Source organism: Salmo salar, chromosome ssa18, assembly GCF_905237065.1.
Source record: "Salmo salar chromosome ssa18, Ssal_v3.1, whole genome shotgun sequence".
NCBI classification, from domain to species: domain Eukaryota; kingdom Metazoa; phylum Chordata; class Actinopteri; order Salmoniformes; family Salmonidae; genus Salmo; species Salmo salar.
The window spans coordinates 69189320-69209254 of NC_059459.1; the positions used below are offsets into that span (position 1 = coordinate 69189320).

Genomic DNA, 19935 nt, shown 5'->3' on the forward strand with positions numbered 1-19935 from the left:
GTTTGTTGTCAGGTGGGTCTTGGCCCTCTTTATTCCCTCTGTTCTCCAGCCATCATTGTCCAGCCTTGCCTCCACATCGCTGCCCCTCCACCACCAGCCCAAACAGATGGACATATTCTCCTCCACCCCCATCCCTCTTGCCCCTCTCCACCTCCCTCCCTCTTCCTCCCTATACACTTATACCTCTCACAGAACCAGACCAGAACCAAGAACCCCACAAAAGAAGAGGCGCGGAGGAAGGACCAAAGATATAGATCTACGCCCGGAGCGAGCAGGCCACAGCGGAGTACTGTCTTTGACCTGTTTTTAGTCAATCACTTTTTTGAGTAGTGCACTATAAAGGTAATATGGTTCCATTTGGGACTACACTACCCTGCCATTATCTTCAGTATTGAGCTTATTTTCTGGACTCCAAAGGTTTGACTGAAAATGGAACATTATATAAGTGTTGTATGTTTTACATTTTGTAATATTGTATTGACTGCTGCTGCTTTCTTGACCAGGTCTCACTTGCAAAAGAGACTTTGTGTCTCAATTGGTTTTCCCTGGTTAAATAAAGGTTAAATATAAATAGCATAAATATACCAATACAGTCAACAAATATGAATATGTTGCTTTTATTTGCTTGCTTGGAAATGAAGTGAAAGCATAAAAATAACATGGACAGACACTTTGTTCTAAGGTCTAAAAGTCCTCTTATAAGGAACTCTTTTCATTTACCTACTGTATGCAGCTCTCTTCTAAGGACTCATTCCTCTGACCCTTCCTGGGTCCTTCACAGCTAAACATAATGAACATATCTTTATTAAAACATATGTAATAAACATATAATAAAAACAATCAATAGACATAGTACAAAATGTGCTACGTTATACACTTCTGCTCATAAGAAGAATGTTGGCTAGTGAAAGCTTTCGCAGAGCAAAATGCCCATACACTTCATTGCATTGTAGGGGCTGTATCAGAAGGGAGTGCTGGGCCGGCAGTCCAAGACACAGGTTGTTGAATCACGTCCACCATTTTGTATTACGGGGTATGAGTAGTGCTTCCAACCTCTTTAGTACATTTACTTTCCTGCATTCTGGGAAAGAGAAAAAAAACAGACAAGTCAAACTAGGCAGGTTGACGTTTATTGACACAAGTCTTGTCCTGGAAGCAAAACTGAACGATTTCCCCTTAGATAGGCCAGCTGCAAAGTGAAAATGGTCTATATTGTGTTGGATTTTAGCTTGAAATGTACGTTTTTTTTTTGTTGCTTTTGGTCTTGAAAAGAAAATAAATAAAAACAATTTCCCTAAGAAAGCCTTATTTTGGGGGAAAATCCAACACCACACTGATTAACTGCCTCCTTATTTTCAAGCATGGTGGTGGCTGCATCATGGTATGGGTATGCTTGACTTTGGCAAATACTGGGAGTTTTTCAGGATAAAAATAAACTGGATGGAGCTAAGCACAGGCAAAATCCTAGAGGAAAACCAGAGTCTGGGAGAGGAATTCACCTTTCAGCATGCCAACACAAAGTCAAATCTTTGTGTTGGCTAAATCTACACTGGAGGAACTTACCAAGAAGACAGTGAATGTTCTTGAGTGGCCAAGTTACAGTTTTGACTTAAATCTGCTTGAAAATACATTGCAAATATTGTCAGCGCTTGAAGAATTTTGAAAAGAATAATGGGCAAATATTGCACAATCCAGGTGTGCAAAGCTCTTAGAGACTTACCCAAGAAGTCTCAACTGTAGATGCTAAAGGTGTTTTCTAACGTATTGACTCAGAGAGCTAAATACTTATGCAATGACAATATATGAGTTATATAACTTGTATTAATCTTTGCTTTTTTCTTTTTTTTTTTTACTTTGTAACAAAATATGGAGAAATCCAAGGGGTGTGAATACTTTTGCAAGGTACTGTATATTTAATCTTTAAAATGTTAGTAGAAAAGTGCTGAAAAAGTGCCCCAAAAAATCTACCCATATTACGGATTCTTGAATATACAGTACTTTCATCCACATTTTTAGCATTTTCCATTTAAACACAAAGAACAACTGCCCCTACAAACCAACTAATACCTTTGAAAGCAGCCTATGTGGCATCAAGTGTCAAAATGTACAAAGTGTAAATAGGATCATTTTGGTCATAAAGGCATAGAACCTGTGCGTCACAACAAGTAAATTAAGGTTGGGTTTGGATTACAATTATGTCAACAATTCATGCCCCCTTTTGCCTAGTGGTGGAGCTCGTTTTGTATGGCCGGTGCCCTGGGTGGGTGGAGATTTTTTTCACAAGGACCAATGGAAGGGACTAAAATAAGCAAACTCTGGGGCACTGGGCCAGGCAAATAGAACTCGACCATTAACACGTGGTGGCAACGTGTTTTCTACAAAAATACTTGGTGAGTTCGCTGCGTGGCCCTGGGTCAGCGGAGAGCACTTCTTAGGAGGACCAATGGAATGATCGAAAATGAGCAAACCCCACCCACTTGGAGCACCTGGGTCATGCAAAACAAACTCGCCCACTGGAATGTCTTTCCCAGACAGTGGTTAGTAACATTACCTGCCCTTACTCGGGAAATAGCTACTCTGGTGAAAATGGCAGTCTTTGTCTAGAGAATCATTGTACCATCTAAACCTCTGAAATATATTTTCCCTAACCTAAAATATATTGTATCTGTTTGAAGCTGGTATAAATAGGGAAGCATATAAATAGTGCACATAGAACAGATCTACCGCTTCTTAGACTATCATTCAATGTTAATGAAAACTCTATAACTCACATTTATATGTGAATTTGGTCCAGTCGCCCCAAAAAGTTACACATTGCAGCTTTAAGGTCAGTTACAACTACTTCTGGTACAAAGTCACAGATACTTATAGATCCTTTGGAAATAAATGGTATATGTCTAGAAGGTATTCGGCACAGAGCAATACCAAAGTATTTCATGTAAGAACTGCGGAGGCCATGTGCACCTCACAAAAGACCTCATCCAACTTCAAGGGGCCCATGTCCAGTTTGACATTGCACAGAAAGTCAGCAGGACCATTGGAGAGCAGACAGACTATGAGCTGAAGCCAGAGTCTGGAAAGCACTCAATCTCAAGTAGATCTGATGTCACCCATAGTTACTTGTTCATAAATTGCATGTTCACTTTTCTCCTCGACTTCAATAAATAATCCAGATTTGGAAAAGTCAATGCTCAGTGAATTGAATGACTTTAATGTAAATTAACGTGACGTTGCCTTTTTTGGCTGAGCAGTATTTCTGTCTGTAATAATGCCATTTTGTGGGGGAAAAAACTCATTCTGATTGGCTGAGCCTGGCTCCCCAGTGGGTGGGCCTATGCCCTCTAAGGCCCACCCATGGTTGCACCCCTGCCTATTCATGTGAAATCCATAGATTTGGACATTATTCATTTATTTCAATTGACCGATTTCTTTATATGAACTGTAACTCAGTAAAATCTTTGAACTCGTTTCATTTATATTTAGTCAAAAAAAAAATGTAAAGAAGAAAAAAATTACTTGGTTCAACTGCTTACTAAACTTCATCTGCTTTTATCCTCGTAGCCATATGTAGTATCTTGTAATCTACTACAAAAACTCCCCCCTACAGAAGACACCTTCATCCAATTACTTTTGTGTAATGTAATGGAACTGAGAGTCATGATCAAAGACTAGGAGCGATTATGCATAAAAGGAGCATTTACAATAAATCCAACCAGGTCTAATAGCTGAAGTGAATGATATTATATATAGCCTATCAATGTGGGATGACGTCTAACCACTGCAACAGGACTGAGTGAATCAAGATGCCAACAGTGACGTGCGATGCAGTGATGAGAAACAAAAGTACAGAAATAGGGGAAAGCGAGGTGTGTCGTCACACTTTTCACGCTGTCTAACATTTACTGGACACAATACATCACAATGGTATAAATGTCATACCAAATGAAAGAAGGAAGTCTTGGGCACACATTTTGTATTCATTACATCTTCAGATCTTATTTCAGTATGGACTTGTAGACCGTTAAATAGGGAGTGTGCACTTGTGACAATTTGCCCCATCAGCGGGTAAATTGTCACATTACGTCGGGTAAGTTGTCACATTGGATTATCAACAAATAAGAACACAACTAATTAATTGTGAATATCAAAATAAAAACAATCATGCCTAGAGAATCTGGCAAATCATGTCTATCAATCAAAACAATGTCGTGTCTTTGGCATCATTAAAACTGAAGACATATTTATCAAATAAGTCTCTAATTATTATTACACGATTAACCTGATTAATCATGTAACTGTAATTAACTAGGAAGTCGGGGCACCAAGGAAAATATTCAGATTACAAAGTTATAATTTTCCTAATATAACTTTCAGATATTTTAATATCTGATCAATTAGTCTTCTAATTAATGAATTATTATTTACCTCACGCCAGTCTCATTCCAAACGTCGTAAATTGTTGGTCATCTGCACAAACCCAGTCTTCACTATGAGTCATCCATACATCATTTATTTACTAACTAAGTAATTCACAGAAATGCATAACAAACAGTAGATATCGTTACAAAGAAATGATAGAGGAATGTGCCCTAGTGGGCTAAACCGGCATGGCGGCTTCTTAGACAAAAGGGGAGTGGGGGGGGTCAACTGAAAAGGCACTACAGAGTTGATCATTCTAACAATTGAAATGCTAATCCTTTGCACCTGAACGCTCACTCATTCGGGAACAATTGCAATCAATATATATATTTACGCTCAGTGTGTCGTCGGGATCTCTGTTGAAAAGTTTGTTTCTGTTGGAGAGTCTGTCCGCCTTCTCTCTCTGTCGTGGTTAGAATGGGTAGTTCAGAGTGACATTCATTAATGTCATTATCGGACAGAAACAGCCTTTTGCTAGATTGCGCCGTTTTCTTCCATTGCAAGCTGGTTTTTTAACTTGTAAAATAGGGACATAATTGGAAAATGCCATAGATACCCCCACTCTCAACTTAAACTGGTGACTGAACTAAGATTTGTTTAAGGCAATGGTATTGCTGTTTTGATTAATTGTGTAGTTTTGGGTACCGGTAGTTAGGAGTACAGAATGAAATTCTGAACATCATGGCCAATACAGTCATTCAAGGCATTGCAGCTGAGATTAGGTCTCTTCCGATTGTACAATTTTCAGTAATTGTTGATGGTACTCAAGCTGGTTTTTGGGGCCAGCTTTTGGATATGGCCGGATGTCCTCTAGAGTTGTCTGCTGTCAGAAATGGGATTGCTGGGCAAGGCTGAGCTGGTGCCAGCATAAGAACTGGGCAGGTCTTTGTCTGAGCTTGTGCTAGGCAGGGCTGGAATGGTGCTGGGGCCTGGCAGGTTGGTGCTGGGGCCTGGCAGGACTGAAATGGTGCTGGGGCCTGGCAGGTTGGTGCTGGGGCCTGGCAGACCTGGAATGTTGCTGGGGCGATCTGTAACGTAGGATGGCGCAAACTCGGTTTCCAGAAATACATGCCTGTTGTAAGGTTGTACCCCAGCCACCCTAAAGCCAGCCTGAATGTTCAAGGGGGTTGCAGCCAGAGGATAGGTGATTGCCACAATCTCAGAAATGTCATAAATTGACATTGTCTTCCTGGTATTGTTCCTCATACAGGCATCACACACGTTGATGTGCCTCTTTAGCGGCCTGTAGACAGACCTGTTTAAGGGTCGAAGCTGATGAGAGCAATGGGGTGGGAATAACAGCATAATTATACAATTTTCTTTGGCATAATTGAGTCCATCAATGGACAGATGAGGCTCGTGGTTTTGTCCAAAAGGAATAAACAGGGCTTGTCCTTTGAGCACTTCGTATGCTCGACCAAATGTTTCAGGAAGTCAACAAAGTGCACATATTTCATTCACCCAGAGGGATTTGCTCCTCCTTTGCTGCCAGGTGGCCTGTTGATCAGGAAATGATTGCAGAAGTTTACACGGGGGAATCTAAAATATGGAGGTATACTATTCCATGTGGCTGAGACAGCACAGGCCAGTGTGACGAGGGTTCCCTTTTCAGCAGAGGTCAGTGACCCTACTTGTTTGAATCCACGTCTGCCCACCACTCTGTCAGGTTTATGTACAGTGGTCACCCCAGTTTCATCGACATTTCATATGTCTCCTGGTCCAAACTGATATCTCTGTAGCACTTCTGCTACATTGTCGAAGAAAGCATTAAGAGCTGATTACACAATATCACAATGTTTTTTGAGCATGTTCTATGTATACTGGGGCAAGTTGTCACATGTGTAGACTTGCCCCAAACTGACGTGTGCTAATGTTGCCTAAATCTCAATGTTAGCTCAACATAGGACTGCAGCTAAAGTATAAAAAAAACGGTATTGTCTCCTCTACTCAGTGCAAAATTATAATTTTGGACATTCATACCTAACAAAGTTTTATTGCATAAAATGTAAAGTGACCATTTTTTACTTTTGAAGGGGAAAAATAGGAACTTGTGCACACCTCAGATTAGAGTGACCTTGACCACATGTGAACAGGAAGTTGACCATAGAACATGTAGTCACACAAAGTAGCTATTTGATTTTTGAGATAGCGCCTCTAGTGTTGGAGGTATGAACAGTTTGACAATTTAACCGTGTGACAACTTACCTCGCTCCCCCTTATTTAGGTGAGAGATGTCGGCTGTGCGAGTAGCCAGCCATAGGCTACGCGCTTGGCAGGAGCTGGGAGAAGCTACAGTATAGCTTCCCCGGCGATTGTAATAGAATATATGCCTACTGCGGACAAGTGAAGGTCCGGAGGTCCAGTTCGTGCATCGATTTTGGCAGAGAGAATGGATATATAATGTCTCAGTCATAAGAATGAGGGGGTGTAGGCGTGTTTTGCATTTGATTTGGAACCGGGCTGTCTCCAAAGCGTGAGTCCGGTGCTCAGCTCTGTCCGAAAACAAAAGTGAGGTAATTAAGCACATGTAGTAATTAGTAGGATTCTGTGTTTTCCCATGCAAAGGGAAAACTTATTTATTTTGATAAAAAAAACACTATCTGCCTTCACAATGAAAACTAGTTTGAAAATTCTAACATTTATTTGATGTAAAAGAGATATGTTTCTGGACATGCACCATGCTGCCTTGTTGACATGACCGAGCAGTGAAGATGACTGTTAATTTGAGAAAGGTGGTACTCCCTTCACGCTTTCGTCCGATGACCAAATGCCCGGTTCAACTTGGGCCAGCGTAAAATAATTACCTCGTCATACACAGAGCAAAACAGTGGGCTGTCAAGCTCCCGCCTATTCCTCTTTGGATTGGTGGATACTTTGGATTATTTGAAATCTGTTTTTAAATATTCAATGAGGGTGTTGACATCAACCGCCTGTATTCAATGGAGAGTGAGACGCTATACTAGCCTAATGAATATGCATAGACCGTTTCGAATATCAACAGGGACAACTATGATATAAAGTGTTTTTTCTCAAAGTTGCCGGGATGTCATGTGCATCACATAGTACACTCTTAACAACCTCAGCATTACGAAACTTCTATTAGATCAAATAAGCCTCACGTATCAAAAAAAAAAAAAAAATGTATCTGGACTAAATTCGACACCCATTGACCCATATTCAAAAACTCCTCACTTGCTTAATAATTAATGATCTGCTTAACATGGATAGATTTTGGGCGGAGTAAACCCTCTTGCTTCTCGCTTCCCCTTTTCCTCTGATTTGGGAAAATGTTCACCTGTTTGAATAGCCTAAAGTTATCAACTAGGCGATCATGATTCTACAGTACTGCGTGGATAGTGAAATGAGAGGAGGTAGGCTAATTAAATTAGAGCAATAGTCTAAGTTGGTAGAGCATGGTGTTTGCAACGCCAGGGTTGTGGGTTCGATTCCCACAGGGGACCAGTATGGGAAAAAAAAAAAAATGTATGAAATGTATGCATTCACTACTGTAAGTCGCTCTGGATAAGAGCGTCTGCTAAATTATTAAAATGTAAATGTAAATGTAATGTAAAATGTCTTAATTTAAGTTTAGGGTTAGGATTAACATCAGATTTTATGATGTTGTGGCTATGCCAGCTAGTGACCACCCACTGGGCACAGACGTCAATTCAACCTCTATTCCACGTTGGTTCAATGCAATTTCATTGAAATGTCATGTAAACAACGTTGATTCAACCAGTGTGTTCCCAGTTGACACTGCAGAGCTGCCTCCAGAACAAGATTCATGACAAAAAGCGCTAACTTGCTACACTTTTTTTTTTTTATAACAATCCCGTCGGCCATATGTTTGACACTCATGCCGTAGACTGTCTCTCTTAAATGTTAATCATTAACCATGATCTGTCTAGCATTGTCCCAGATCAGTTTGTGCTGTTTTGCTTTCTTGGCATGAAAACAAACAGATCTGGGACAAGGAAATTATCTCGCTAAGAAAAGGCAATAGCATCATTTCGTTTGGATTGCTATCTATTACCTTTTGGTTGATCTCTCCACCAGAATCTTCACCGGGGGGTCATTTGGGTCCAGGCAAAGTTGACGTCCATTTTTGAGTGTGATACTAAAATAATTAAAGGGAGATTGTCTGTACTCCATAGACTTCTTTCAAGGTCAGGAATTACCAGCTATTCCTTTAATGCATTATCTTCAAGATGTGCACCAGTACCTTTGTTCTGTGTTCCTGTGAGCAAATTATGAAACGTCCACCTTTTCTTATTGTAAGTAACATTTATAAATGTCAAAACATGTAACCTGATGATCAGCTATCAATGTGTTGATTTATCAGTTGAGGGACGATTCAAAAAAACTTTTTTTAAATGTATTTTGTACTTTTTACTTATTCTGAGAAGAAAATTGATTAACAATCATAAACATTATTGATTATAAATGCTATTATGTTGATTTATCAGTTGAGGGAGTTACTCACATGACTTCAGTCTTTGAACAGTACGGACGAGGAGGGAGATGCAGCACTCTCTTCAGATTCCTGAACGGAATACGACCAGTCTGCACGTTGGGGCAAAGGCAGCGTAGAACCCGTGGGTGTCTTTTCCCTATACAGAGGTAGGGTGGAAAGCACAATGGCTTTGTCCTACATTTCTTGGTTACATTTCAGTGTTTATTTTGCATGATGGAAGATGATATTAGAAATACATGCATAAATATATGGGTATTGGTTAGGGTTAGAGTTAGGTTAAGGGTTACTGCTGTATATACAGTGTAACAACGAGTAGTAGTTACAATAGTTATTACTGTATACACATGATAATAACACCGTAATAAGAACACTGTCATGTAAAGAGTCACCGACACTATTGGAATGTTGATCAGTTGGGAAAACTTCAAATGAAAGTAACCAGGTTATATATTCAATAAAGTAATAAACTATCATGCACTAGTATAAAAATAGTAAAATAGTAGTAATGAATTAGTAATTACGTATACAATATTAAGTAAAAATTGGATGATTATTTACCTTCAGTTGCTGAGAAGATTGCCAGGAGGGTGAGCAGAACGATGGTTATGCTTGCAGTGTTCATGGTGATATCCCTTTACATGCAACGCTGTGGAAGGCTGCTGTAGTATGGGTCTCCAATGATGATTCTGTTGTCGGTTGAGGGTGCCCTGGTTTTTATGGAAATCATGTGGTTTAGCAAATAGAAGAGAGAGCTGCTGAACAGTGTACTCAAGCTTGGAATTCAATGCAGGCAGTTTCATGTCACCCCAAAGCCAACATGTCTCTCTTTCTCTCTGTATTTGACTATTGTCTTTGGGGGCCTGTGAAAACATATATATTTTTAGACTTGAACCTGACTGCAGCATTTGGAAGCTATGTGGGTGCTTTTCTTCTGGAGGGCCCTGGTCAAAAGTAGTACACTTAAAGGAAAATACCAATCAAAAACTATATTTTGGAATTTGTTTCATTAGTCCACTGTTGATACAGTCCCAAAATGTTTTGCATGTGAGCAATCAAGTTTAAGATATAGACTTTTCAGAATAGAGAAAGTGTCAAAGTATGATGCATTTTAATTTTGAGGTAGGGATTTTTTTTATTTTTTTTTATTTCACCTTTATTTTACCAGGTAGGCTAGTTGAGAACAAGATCTCATTTGCAACTGCGACCTGGCCAAGATAAAGCAAAGCAGTTCGACACATACAACAACACAGAGTTACACATGGAATAAACAAACATACAATCAATAATACAGTAGAAATGTCTGTATACAGCATGTGCAAATGAGGTTGGATAAGAGAGGTAAGCCAAGAAATAGGCCATGGTGGCGAAGTAATTACAATATAGCAATTAAACACTGGAATGGTAGAATGTGCAGAAGACGAATGTGCAAGTAGAGATACTGGGGTGCAAAGGAGCAAGATAAATAAATAAATACAGTATGGGGATGAGGTAGATTGGATGGGCTATTTACAGATGAGCTTTGTACAGGTGCAGTGATCTGTGAGCTGCTCTGACAGCTGCTGCTTAAAGCTAGTGAGGGAGGTATGAGTCTCCAGCTTTAGTGATTTTTGCAATTCGTTCCAGTCATTGGCAGCAGAGAACTTGAAGGAGAGGCGGCCAAAGGAAGAAATGGCTTTGGGAATGACCAGTGAGATATACCTGCTGGAGTGCGTGCTAGGGGTGGGTGCTGCTATGTGGTGACCAGTGAGCTGTGATCAGGCAGGGCTTTACCTAGCAGAGACTTGTAGATGACCTGGAGCCAGTGGGTTTGGCGACAAGTATGAAGCGAGGGCCAGCCAACAAGAGCGTACTGGTTGCAGTGGTGGGTAGTATATGGGGCTTTGGTGACAAAACGGATGGCACTGTGATAGACTGCATCCAATTTGTTGAGTAGATTGTTGGAGGCTATTTTGTAAATGACATCTCCAAAGTCGAGGATTGGTAGGATGGTCAGTTTTACGAGGGTATGTTTGGCAGCATGAGTGAAGGATGCTTTGTTGCGAAATAGGAAGCCGATTCTAGATTTCATTTGGGATTGGAGATGTTTAATGTGAGTCTGGATGGAGAGTTTACAGTCTAACCAGACACCTAGGTATTTGTAGTTGTCCACATATTCTAAGTCAGATCCGTCCAGAGTAGTGATACTGGAGGGGCGGGCAGGTGCGGGCAGCGATCGGTTGAAGAGCATGCATTTAGTTTTACTTAAAGAGCAGTTGGAGGCCACAGAAGGAGAGTTGTATGCCATTGAAGCTCGTCTGGACGTAAGTTAACACAGTGTCCAAAGAAGGGCCAAAGGTATACAGAATGGTGTCGTCTGCATAGAGGTGGATCAAAGAATCACCAGCAAGCAGCAAGAGCGACATCATTGATGTATACAGAGAAGAGAGTCGGCCCGAGAACTGAACCCTGTGGCACCACCATAGAGACTGCAAGAGGTCCGGACAACAGGCCCTCCGATTTGATACACTGAACTCTGTCTGAGAAATAGTTGATGAACCAGGCGAGGATAACACATCCTAGATCTTAATGAATGAAATAATCTTATTAAATACTTTTTTCTTTACATAGTTGAATGTGCTGACAACAAAATCACACAAAAATAATCAATGGAAATCCAATTTATCAACCCATGGAGGTCTGGATTTGGAGTCACACTTAAAATTAAAGTGGAAAACCACACTACAGGCTGATACAACTTTGATGTAATGTCCTTAAAACAAGTCAAAATGAGGCTCAGTAGTGTGTGTGGCATCCACGTGCCTGTATGATCTCCCTACAATGCCTGGGCATGCTCCTGATGAGGTGGCGGATGGTCTCCTGAGGGATCTCCTCCCAGACCTGGACTACAGCATCCGCCAACTCCTGGACAGTCTGTGGTGCAACGTGGCGTTGGTGGATGGAGCGAGACATGATGTCCCAGATGTGCTCAATTGGATTCAGGTCTGGGGAACGGGCGGGCCAGTCCATAGCATCAATGCCTCCTCTTGCAGGAACGGCTGACACACTCCAGCCACATGAGGTCTAGCATTGTCTTGCATTAGGAGGAACCCAGGGCCAACCGCACCAGCATATGGTCTCACAAGGGGTCTGAGGATCTCATCTCGGTACCTAATGGCAGTCAGGCTACCTCTGGCGAGCACATGGAGGGCTGTGCGGCCCCCCAAAGAAATGCCACCCCACACCATGACTGACCCACCGCCAAACCGGTCATGCTGAAGGATGTTGCAGGCAGCAGAACGTTCTCCACGGCGTATCCAGACTCTGTCACGTGTGTCACATGTGCTCAGTGTGAACCTGCTTTCATCTGTGAAGAGCACAGGGTGCCAGTGGCGAATTTGCCAATCTGGGGTTCTCTGGCAAATGCCAAACGTCCTGCACGGTGTTGGGCTGTAAGCACAACCCCCACCTGGCACTCATACCACCCTCATGGAGTCTGTTTCTGACCGTTTGAGCAGACACATGCACATTTGTGGTCTGCTGGAGGTCATTTTGCAGGGCTCTGGCAGTGCTCCTCCTGCTTCTCCTTGCACAAAGGCGGAGGTAGCGGTCCTGCTGCTGGGTTGTTGCCCTCCTACGGCCTCCTCCACGTCTCCTGATGTACTGGTCTATCTCCTGGTAGCGCCTCCATGCTCTGGACACTACACTGACAGACACAGCAAACCTTCTTGCCACAGCTCACATTGATGTGCCATCCTGGATGAGCTGCACTACCTGAGCCACTTGTGTGGGTTGTAGACTCCGTCTCATGCTACCACTAGAGTGAAAGCACCGCCAGCATTCAAAAGTGACCAAAACATCAGCCAGGAAGCATAGGAACTGAGAAGTGGTCTGTGGTCCCCACCTGCAGAACCACTCCTTTATTGGGGGTGTCTTGCTAATTGCCTATAATTTCCACCTGTTGTCTATTCCATTTGCACAACAGCATGTGAAATTTATTGTCAATCAGTGTTGCTTCCTAAGTGGACAGTTTGATTTCACAGAAGTGTGATTGACTTGGAGTTACATTGTGTTGTTTAAGTGTTCCCTTTATTTTTTTGAGCAGTGTATATACACGGTACCATTGAAAAGTTTTGACACACCTACTCAAGCCAGGGTTTTTCTTATTTTTACTCTGTTCGACATTGTAGAATAGAAATAACACAAATGGAATCATGTAGTAACCAATCATTCATACTACACCGGCTCTGATGCTGGCCGGATGTGGTAGGGCTTGCAAACCATTACAGACTACAAAGGGAAGCACAGCCGAGAGCTGCCCAGTGACACGAGCCTACCAGACGAGCTAAACTACTTCTATGCTCACTTCGAGGCAAATAACACTGAAGCATGCATGAGAGCACCAGCTGTTCCGGAAGACTGTGTGTTCACGCTCTCCGCAGCCGATGTGATTAAGACCTTTAAACAGGTCAACACAAGGCCGCAGGGCCAGACAGATTACCAGGAGTTGTACTGCAAGCATGCGCTGACCAACTGGCAAGTGTATTCACTGACATTTTCAACCTCTCCCTGTCCAAGTCTAATACCAACATGTTTTAAGCAGACCACCATAGTACCTGTGCCCAAGAACACTAATGTAACCTGCCTAAATGACTACTGACCCGTAGCACTCAAGTCTGTAGCCTTGAAGTTCTTTGAAAGGCTGGTCATGGCTAACATCAACACCATTATCCCAGAAACCCTAGACCCACTCCAATTTGCATACCGCCCCAACAGATCCACAGATGATGCAATCTCAATTGCACTCCACACTGCCCTTTCCCACCTGGACAAAAGGAACACCTATGTGAGAATGCTATTCATTGACTACAGCTCAGCATTCAACAACGTAGTGCCCTCAAAGCTCATCAATAAGCTAAGGACCCTGGGACTAAACACCTCCCTCTGCAACTGGTTCCTGGACTTCCTGATGGGCCGTCCCCAGGTGGTAAGGGTAGGTAACAGCACATCCGCCACACTGATCCTCAACACTGGGGCCCCTCAGAGGTGCATGCTCAGTCCCCTCCTGTACTCCCTGTTCACTCATGACTGCACGGCCAGAGCACGCCCCCATTCTCATTGACGGAGCTGCAGTGGAACAGGTTGAGCGCTTCATGTTCCTTAGTGTCCACATCACCAACAAACTAACATGGTCCATGCACACCAAGACAGCCGTGAAGAGGGCACGACCAAACCTTTCCCCCCTCAGGAGACTGAAAAGTTTTGGCATGGGTCCTCAGATCCGTGAAAGGTTCTACAGCTGCTCCATTGAGAGCATCCTGACTGGTTGCATCACGCCTGGTATGGCAACTGCTCAGCCTCTGACCGCATGGCACTACAGAGGGTAGTGCAAACGGCCCCGTACATCACTGGGGCCAAGCTTCCTGACATCCAGGACATCTATACCAGGCGGTGTCAGAGGAAGGCCCAAAAGATTGTCAAAGACTCCAGCCACCGTAGTTATAGATTGTTCTCTCTGCTACCGCACGGCAAGCGATACCGGAGCGCCAAGTCTAGGCGCAAAAGGCTTCTGAACAGCTTCTACCCCCAAGCCATAAGACTCCTGAACATCTAATCAATTGTATTTGGCTCCGTTCATCTTTCACTCGATCCTGACTAGTCTCCTAGTCCCTGCCACTGAAAATTTTTCCCACAGCATGATGCTGCTGCCACCACCATGCTTCACAAAAGGGATGGTGCCAGGTTTCCTCCAGACTTGATGCTTGGCATTCAGGCAGAGGAGTTCAATCTTGGTTTCATCAGACCAGAGAATCTTGTTTGTCATGGTCAGAGAGTCCTTTAGATGCCTTTTGGCAAACTCCAAGTGGGCTGTCATGTGCCTTTTACTGAGGAGTACCTTCCGTCTAGCCACTCTACCATAAAGGCATGATTGGTGGAGTGCTGCATAGATGGTTGTCCTTCTGGAAGGTTCTCCCATCTCCACAGAGGTACTCTGGAGCTTTCTGTCAGAGTGACCATCAGATTCCTGCTCACCTCCCTGACCAAGGCCCTTCTCCCCCAATTGCTCAGTTTGGCCATGCTGCCAGCTCTCGGATGAGTCTTGGTGGTTCCAAACTTCTTCCATTTAAGAATGATGGAGGCCACTGTTCTTGGGAACCTTTAATGCTGCAGACATTTTCTGTTACCCTTCCCCAGATTTGTGTCGTGACACAATCCTGTATCAGAGGTCTATGGACAATTCCTTCAATCTCATGGCTTGGTCTTTGCTCTGAGATGCACTGTCAACTGTGGGAGCTTACATACAGTGGGGGGGAAAAAGTATTTGATCCCCTGCTGATTTTGTACGTTTGCCCACTTACAAAGAAATGATCAGTCTATAATTTTAATGGTAGGTTTATATGAACAGTGAGAGACAGAATAACAACAAAAAAATCCAGAAAAACGCATGTCAAAAATGTTATAAAATGATTTGCATTGTAATGAGGGAAATAAGTATTTGACCCCTCTGCAAAACATGACTTAGTACTTGGTGGAAAAACCCTTGTTGGCAATCACAGAGGTCAGACGTTTCTTGTAGTTGGCCACCAGGTTTTGTCCCACTCCTCTTTGCAGATCTTCTCCAAGTCATTAAGGTTTCAAGGCTGACGTTTGGCAACTCGAACCTTCAGCTCGCTCCACAGATTTTCTATGGGATTAAGGTCTGGAAACTGGCTAGGCCACTCCAGGACCTTAATGTGCTTCTTCTTGAGCCACTCCTTTGTTGCCTTGGCCGTGTGTTTTGGGTCATTGTCATGCTGGAATACCCATCCACGACCCATTTTCAATGCCCTGGCTGAGGGAAGGAGGTTCTCACCCAAGATTTGACAGTACATGGCCCCGTCAAATGATGCAGTGAAGTTGTCCTGTCCCCTTAGCAGAAAAACACCCCCAAAGCATAATGTTTCATTTTTCATTGACGTTTACGTCATTTAGCAGACACTCTTATCCAGAGCGACTTACAAATTGGTGCATTCACCTTATGATATCCAGTGGAACAACCACTTTACAATAGTACATCTATATCTTTTTTGGGGGGGAGGGTGGGGGAGGGGTTAGAAGGTTTACTTAATCCTATCCCAGGTATTCCTTAACCTCTCTGGGCTAGGTGGCACCAAGTCGTCCCACGACGATACAGAACTCCTCTATGCACTCGATATGTCCGATTTTAAAATAGCTTTTCGGTGAAAGCACATTTTGCAATATTCTCAGTAGATAGCCCGGCATCACACGGCTAGCTATTTAGACACCCAGCAAGTTTAGCACTCAGCAAAGTCACATTTACTATAAGAAAAATATTATTACCTTTGCTGTCTTCGTCAGAATGCACTCCCAGGATTGCTACTTCAATAACAAATGTTGGTTTGGTCCAAAATAATCCATCGTTATATCCAAATAGCGGCGTTTTGTTCGTGCGTTCAAGACACTATCCGAAGTGTAAATAAGGGTCACGAGCATGGCGCAATTCGTGACAAAAAAATTCTAAATATTCCATTACCGTACTTCGAAGCATGTCAACCGCTGTTTAAAATCCATTTTTATGCCATTTTTCTCGTAAAAAAGCGATAATATTCTGACCGGGAATCTGCATTTAGGTAAACAGAGGAAAGAAAATAAAGCATTCGGTCGACTCGGGCACGCGCCTAAGCCCACAGTACTCTGATCGGCCACTTGCCAAACGCGATAAAGTGTTTCAGCCAGAGCCTGCCTCGATATCGTTCAGCTTTTTCCCGGGCTCTGAGAGCCTATGGGAGCCGTAGGAAGTGTCACGTTATTGCAAAGATCCTCAGTCTTCAATAAAAAGAGCCAAGATAAAACACAACTTGTCAGACAGGCCACTTCCTGCATGGAATCTTCTCAGGTTTTGGCCTGCCATATCAGTTCTGTTATACTCACAGACACCATTCAAACAGTTTTAGAAACTTTAGGGTATTTTCTATCCAAAGCCAATAATTATATGCATATTCTAGTTACTGGGCAGGAGTAGTAACCAGATTAAATCGGGTACGTTTTTTATCCAGCCGTGTCAATACTGCCCCCTAGCCCTAACAGGTTAAAGAGGTAGGGTTTTAGGTGTCTCCGGAAGGTGGTGATTGACTCCGCTGTCCTGGCGTCGTGAGGGAGCTTGTTCCACCATTGGGGTGCCAGAGCAGCGAACAGTTTTGACTGGGCTGAGCGGGAACTGTGCTTCCGCAGACGTAGGGAGGCGAGCAGGCCAGAGGTGGATGAACGCAGTGCCCTTCTTTGGGTGTAGGGACTGATCAGAGCCTGAAGGTACGGAGGTGCCGTTCCCCTCACAGCTCCGTAGGCAAGCACCATGGTCTTGTAGCACAAGCCAGTGAAGAGTGCCGAGGAGCGGGGTGACGTGAGAGAACTTGGGAAGGTTGAACACCAGACGGGCTGCGGCGTTCTGGATGAGTTGTAGGGGTTGATGGCACAGGCAGGGAGCCCCGCCAACAGCGAGTTGCAGTAATCCAGATGGGAGATGACAAGTGCCTGGATTAGGACCTGGGCCGCTTCCTGTGTGTGGCAGGGTCGTACTCTGCGAATTCTGTAGAGCATGAACCTACAGGATCAGGTCACCGCCTTGATGTTAGCTGAGAACGACAGGGTGTTGTCGAGGGTCACGCCAAGGCTCTTAGCACTCTGGGAGGAGGACACAATGGAGTTGTCAACCGTGATGGCGAGATCATGGAACTGGTAGTCCTTCACCGAGAGGAAGAGCAGCTCCGTCTTGCCGATGTTCAGCTTGAGGTGGTGAGCCGTCATCCACACTGATATGTCTGCCAGACATGCAGAGATGCGATTCGCCACCTGGTTATCAGAAGGGGGAAAGGAGAAGATGAATTGTGTGTCGTCTGCGTAGCAATGATAGGGGAGACCATGTGAGGATATGACAGAGCCAAGTGACTTAGTGTATAGCGAGAATAGGAGAGGGCCTAGAACTGAGCCCTGGGGGACACCAGTGGTGAGAGCACGTGATGCAGAGACGGATTCTCGCCATGCCACCTGGTAGGAGCGACCTGTCAGGTAGGACGCAATCCAAGAGTGAGCCGCGCCGGGGATGCCCAACTCGGAGAGGGTGGAGAGGAGGATCTGATGGTTCACAGTATCAAAGGCAGCAGATAGGTCTAGAAGGATGAGAGCAGAGGAGAGAGAGTTAGCTTTAGCAGTGCGGAGAGCCTCCGTGACACAGAGAAGAGCAGTCTCAGTTGAATGACCAGTCTTGAAACCTGACTGATTTGGATCAAGAAGGTCATTCTGAGAGAGATAGCAAGAGAGCTGGCCAAGGACGGCACGCTCAAGAGTTTTGGAGAGGAAAGAAAGAAGGGATACTGGTCTGTAGTTGTTGACATCGGAGGGATTGAGTGTAGGTTTTTTGAGAAGGGGTGAAAACGCTCGCTCTCTTCATGTTTGACGGTGGAGATGGTGTTCTTAGGGTCATAGGCAGCATTCCTCCTCTTGCAAACACGGCGAGTTGAGTTGATGCCAAAGAGCTCCATTTTGGTCTCATCTGACCACAACACTTTCACCAGTTGTCCTCTGAATCATTCAGATGTTTATTGGCAAACTTCAGATGGGCATGTATATGTATTCTTGAGCAGGGGGACCTTGCGGGCGCTGCAGGATTTCAGTCCTTCACGGCGTAGTGTGTTACCATTTGTTTTCTTGATTACTATGGTCACAGCTGCCTTGAGATCACTGACAAGATCCTCCCGTGTAGTTCTGGGCTGATTCCTCACCGTTCTCATGATCATTGCAACTCCACGAGGTGAGATCTTGCATGTAGCCCCAGGCCAAGGGAGATTGACAGTTCTTTAGTGTTTCTTCCATTTGCAAATAATCGCACCAAATGTTTTCACCTTCGCACCAAGCTGCTTGGCGATGGTCTTGTAGCCCATTCCAGCCCTGTGTAGGTCTACAATCTTGTCCCTGACATCCTTGGAGAGCTCTTTGGTCTTGGCCATGATGGAGAGTTTGGAATCTGATTGATTGCTTCTGTGGACAGGTGTCTTTTATACAGGTAACAATCTGCGGTTAGGAGCACTGCGGTTAAGAGTGTGCTCCTAATCTCAGTTTGTTACCTGTATAAAAGACACCTGGGAGCCAGAAATCTTTCTGATTGAGAGGGTGTCAAATGCTTATTTCCCTCATTAAAATGCAAATCAATTTATTACATTTTTGACATGCGTTTTTCTCAATATTTTTGTTGTTATTCTGTCTCTCACTGTTCAAATGAACCTAACATTAAAATTATAGACTGATCATTTCGTTGTCAGTGGGCAAACATACAAAATCAGCAGGGGATCAAATACTTTTTTCCTCCACTGTAGACAGGTGTGTGTCTTTCCAAATAATTTCCAATCAGTTGAAATTACCACAGGTGGACTCCAATCAAGTTGTAGAAACATCTCAAGGATGAGTAATGAAAACTGGATGCACCTGAGCTCAATTTCACAAGCGTGGTTTGGCGAGTCATGTTTCGGAGGACTTTCGCCTCTCCCAAGCCTCTTGGGGAGTTGCAGAGATGAGACAAGATCGTAATTGGATAGCAATTATATATCACAAAATTGGGGAGAAAAGTTGGTATAAAAACTAACTGTTTTCAGTTTGTCATTATGGGGTATTATTTGTAGATTGAAAAATATATATTTAATAGATTTTACAACAAGGCTGTAATGTAACAAAATATGGAAAACAGTTAAGAGGTCTGAATACTTTCCAAATGTGCTGTCTATTACTTTTTTTTTCTTTTGGAAAAGTTTTATTATTGCATTTCCTTTAAGAACAGCTCATATATTTTTGTATATCATTTTATACACATAAAAACAGCATAAAAGCATAAAAACAGCATTTGGATATTACATTTAAATTTGTTAAAAATTACATGTTGTTAAAAACAATGGAAACAATCATGAATAAAACTACTTTTTGTGGTATGAACATAACATCTGTAAAAGCCATTTCAAATGTGTAGAAATTATTTATCAAAAGTAATAATTTTGACGACATGAAATGTTAAAAAAGTC

The 19935-nt window shown here is 43.2% G+C and overlaps 1 protein-coding gene across 1 annotated transcript; it reads right to left on the bottom strand.

Annotated features, from left to right (window-relative positions):
- Nucleotides 1-601: 601 nt before the first annotated feature.
- Nucleotides 602-9655, bottom strand: LOC106577874 (growth-regulated alpha protein). The gene is made up of 4 exons (XM_045701431.1): nucleotides 9452-9655; nucleotides 8903-9029; nucleotides 8453-8536; nucleotides 602-1081 (listed from the first exon to the last, which is right to left on the bottom strand). The coding sequence occupies exons 1-4, from the start codon at nucleotides 9513-9515 to the stop codon at nucleotides 1027-1029; spliced, it is 330 nt and encodes a 109-aa protein (XP_045557387.1). The 5' UTR covers nucleotides 9516-9655; the 3' UTR covers nucleotides 602-1026.
- Between the last annotated feature and the right edge of the window lie 10280 nt (nucleotides 9656-19935).

Coding starts and splice junctions, on each gene's coding strand:
- LOC106577874 (XM_045701431.1), bottom strand. CDS start 9,515: ATGAACACTGCAAGCATAACCATCGTTCTGCTCACCCTCCTGGCAATC. Junction 9,030..9,451: donor AATCTTCTCAGCAACTGAAG/GTAAATAATCAT, acceptor ACCTCTGTATAG/GGAAAAGACACCCACGGGTT. Junction 8,537..8,902: donor TGTTCAAAGACTGAAGTCAT/GTGAGTAACTCC, acceptor TAATTATTTTAG/TATCACACTCAAAAATGGAC.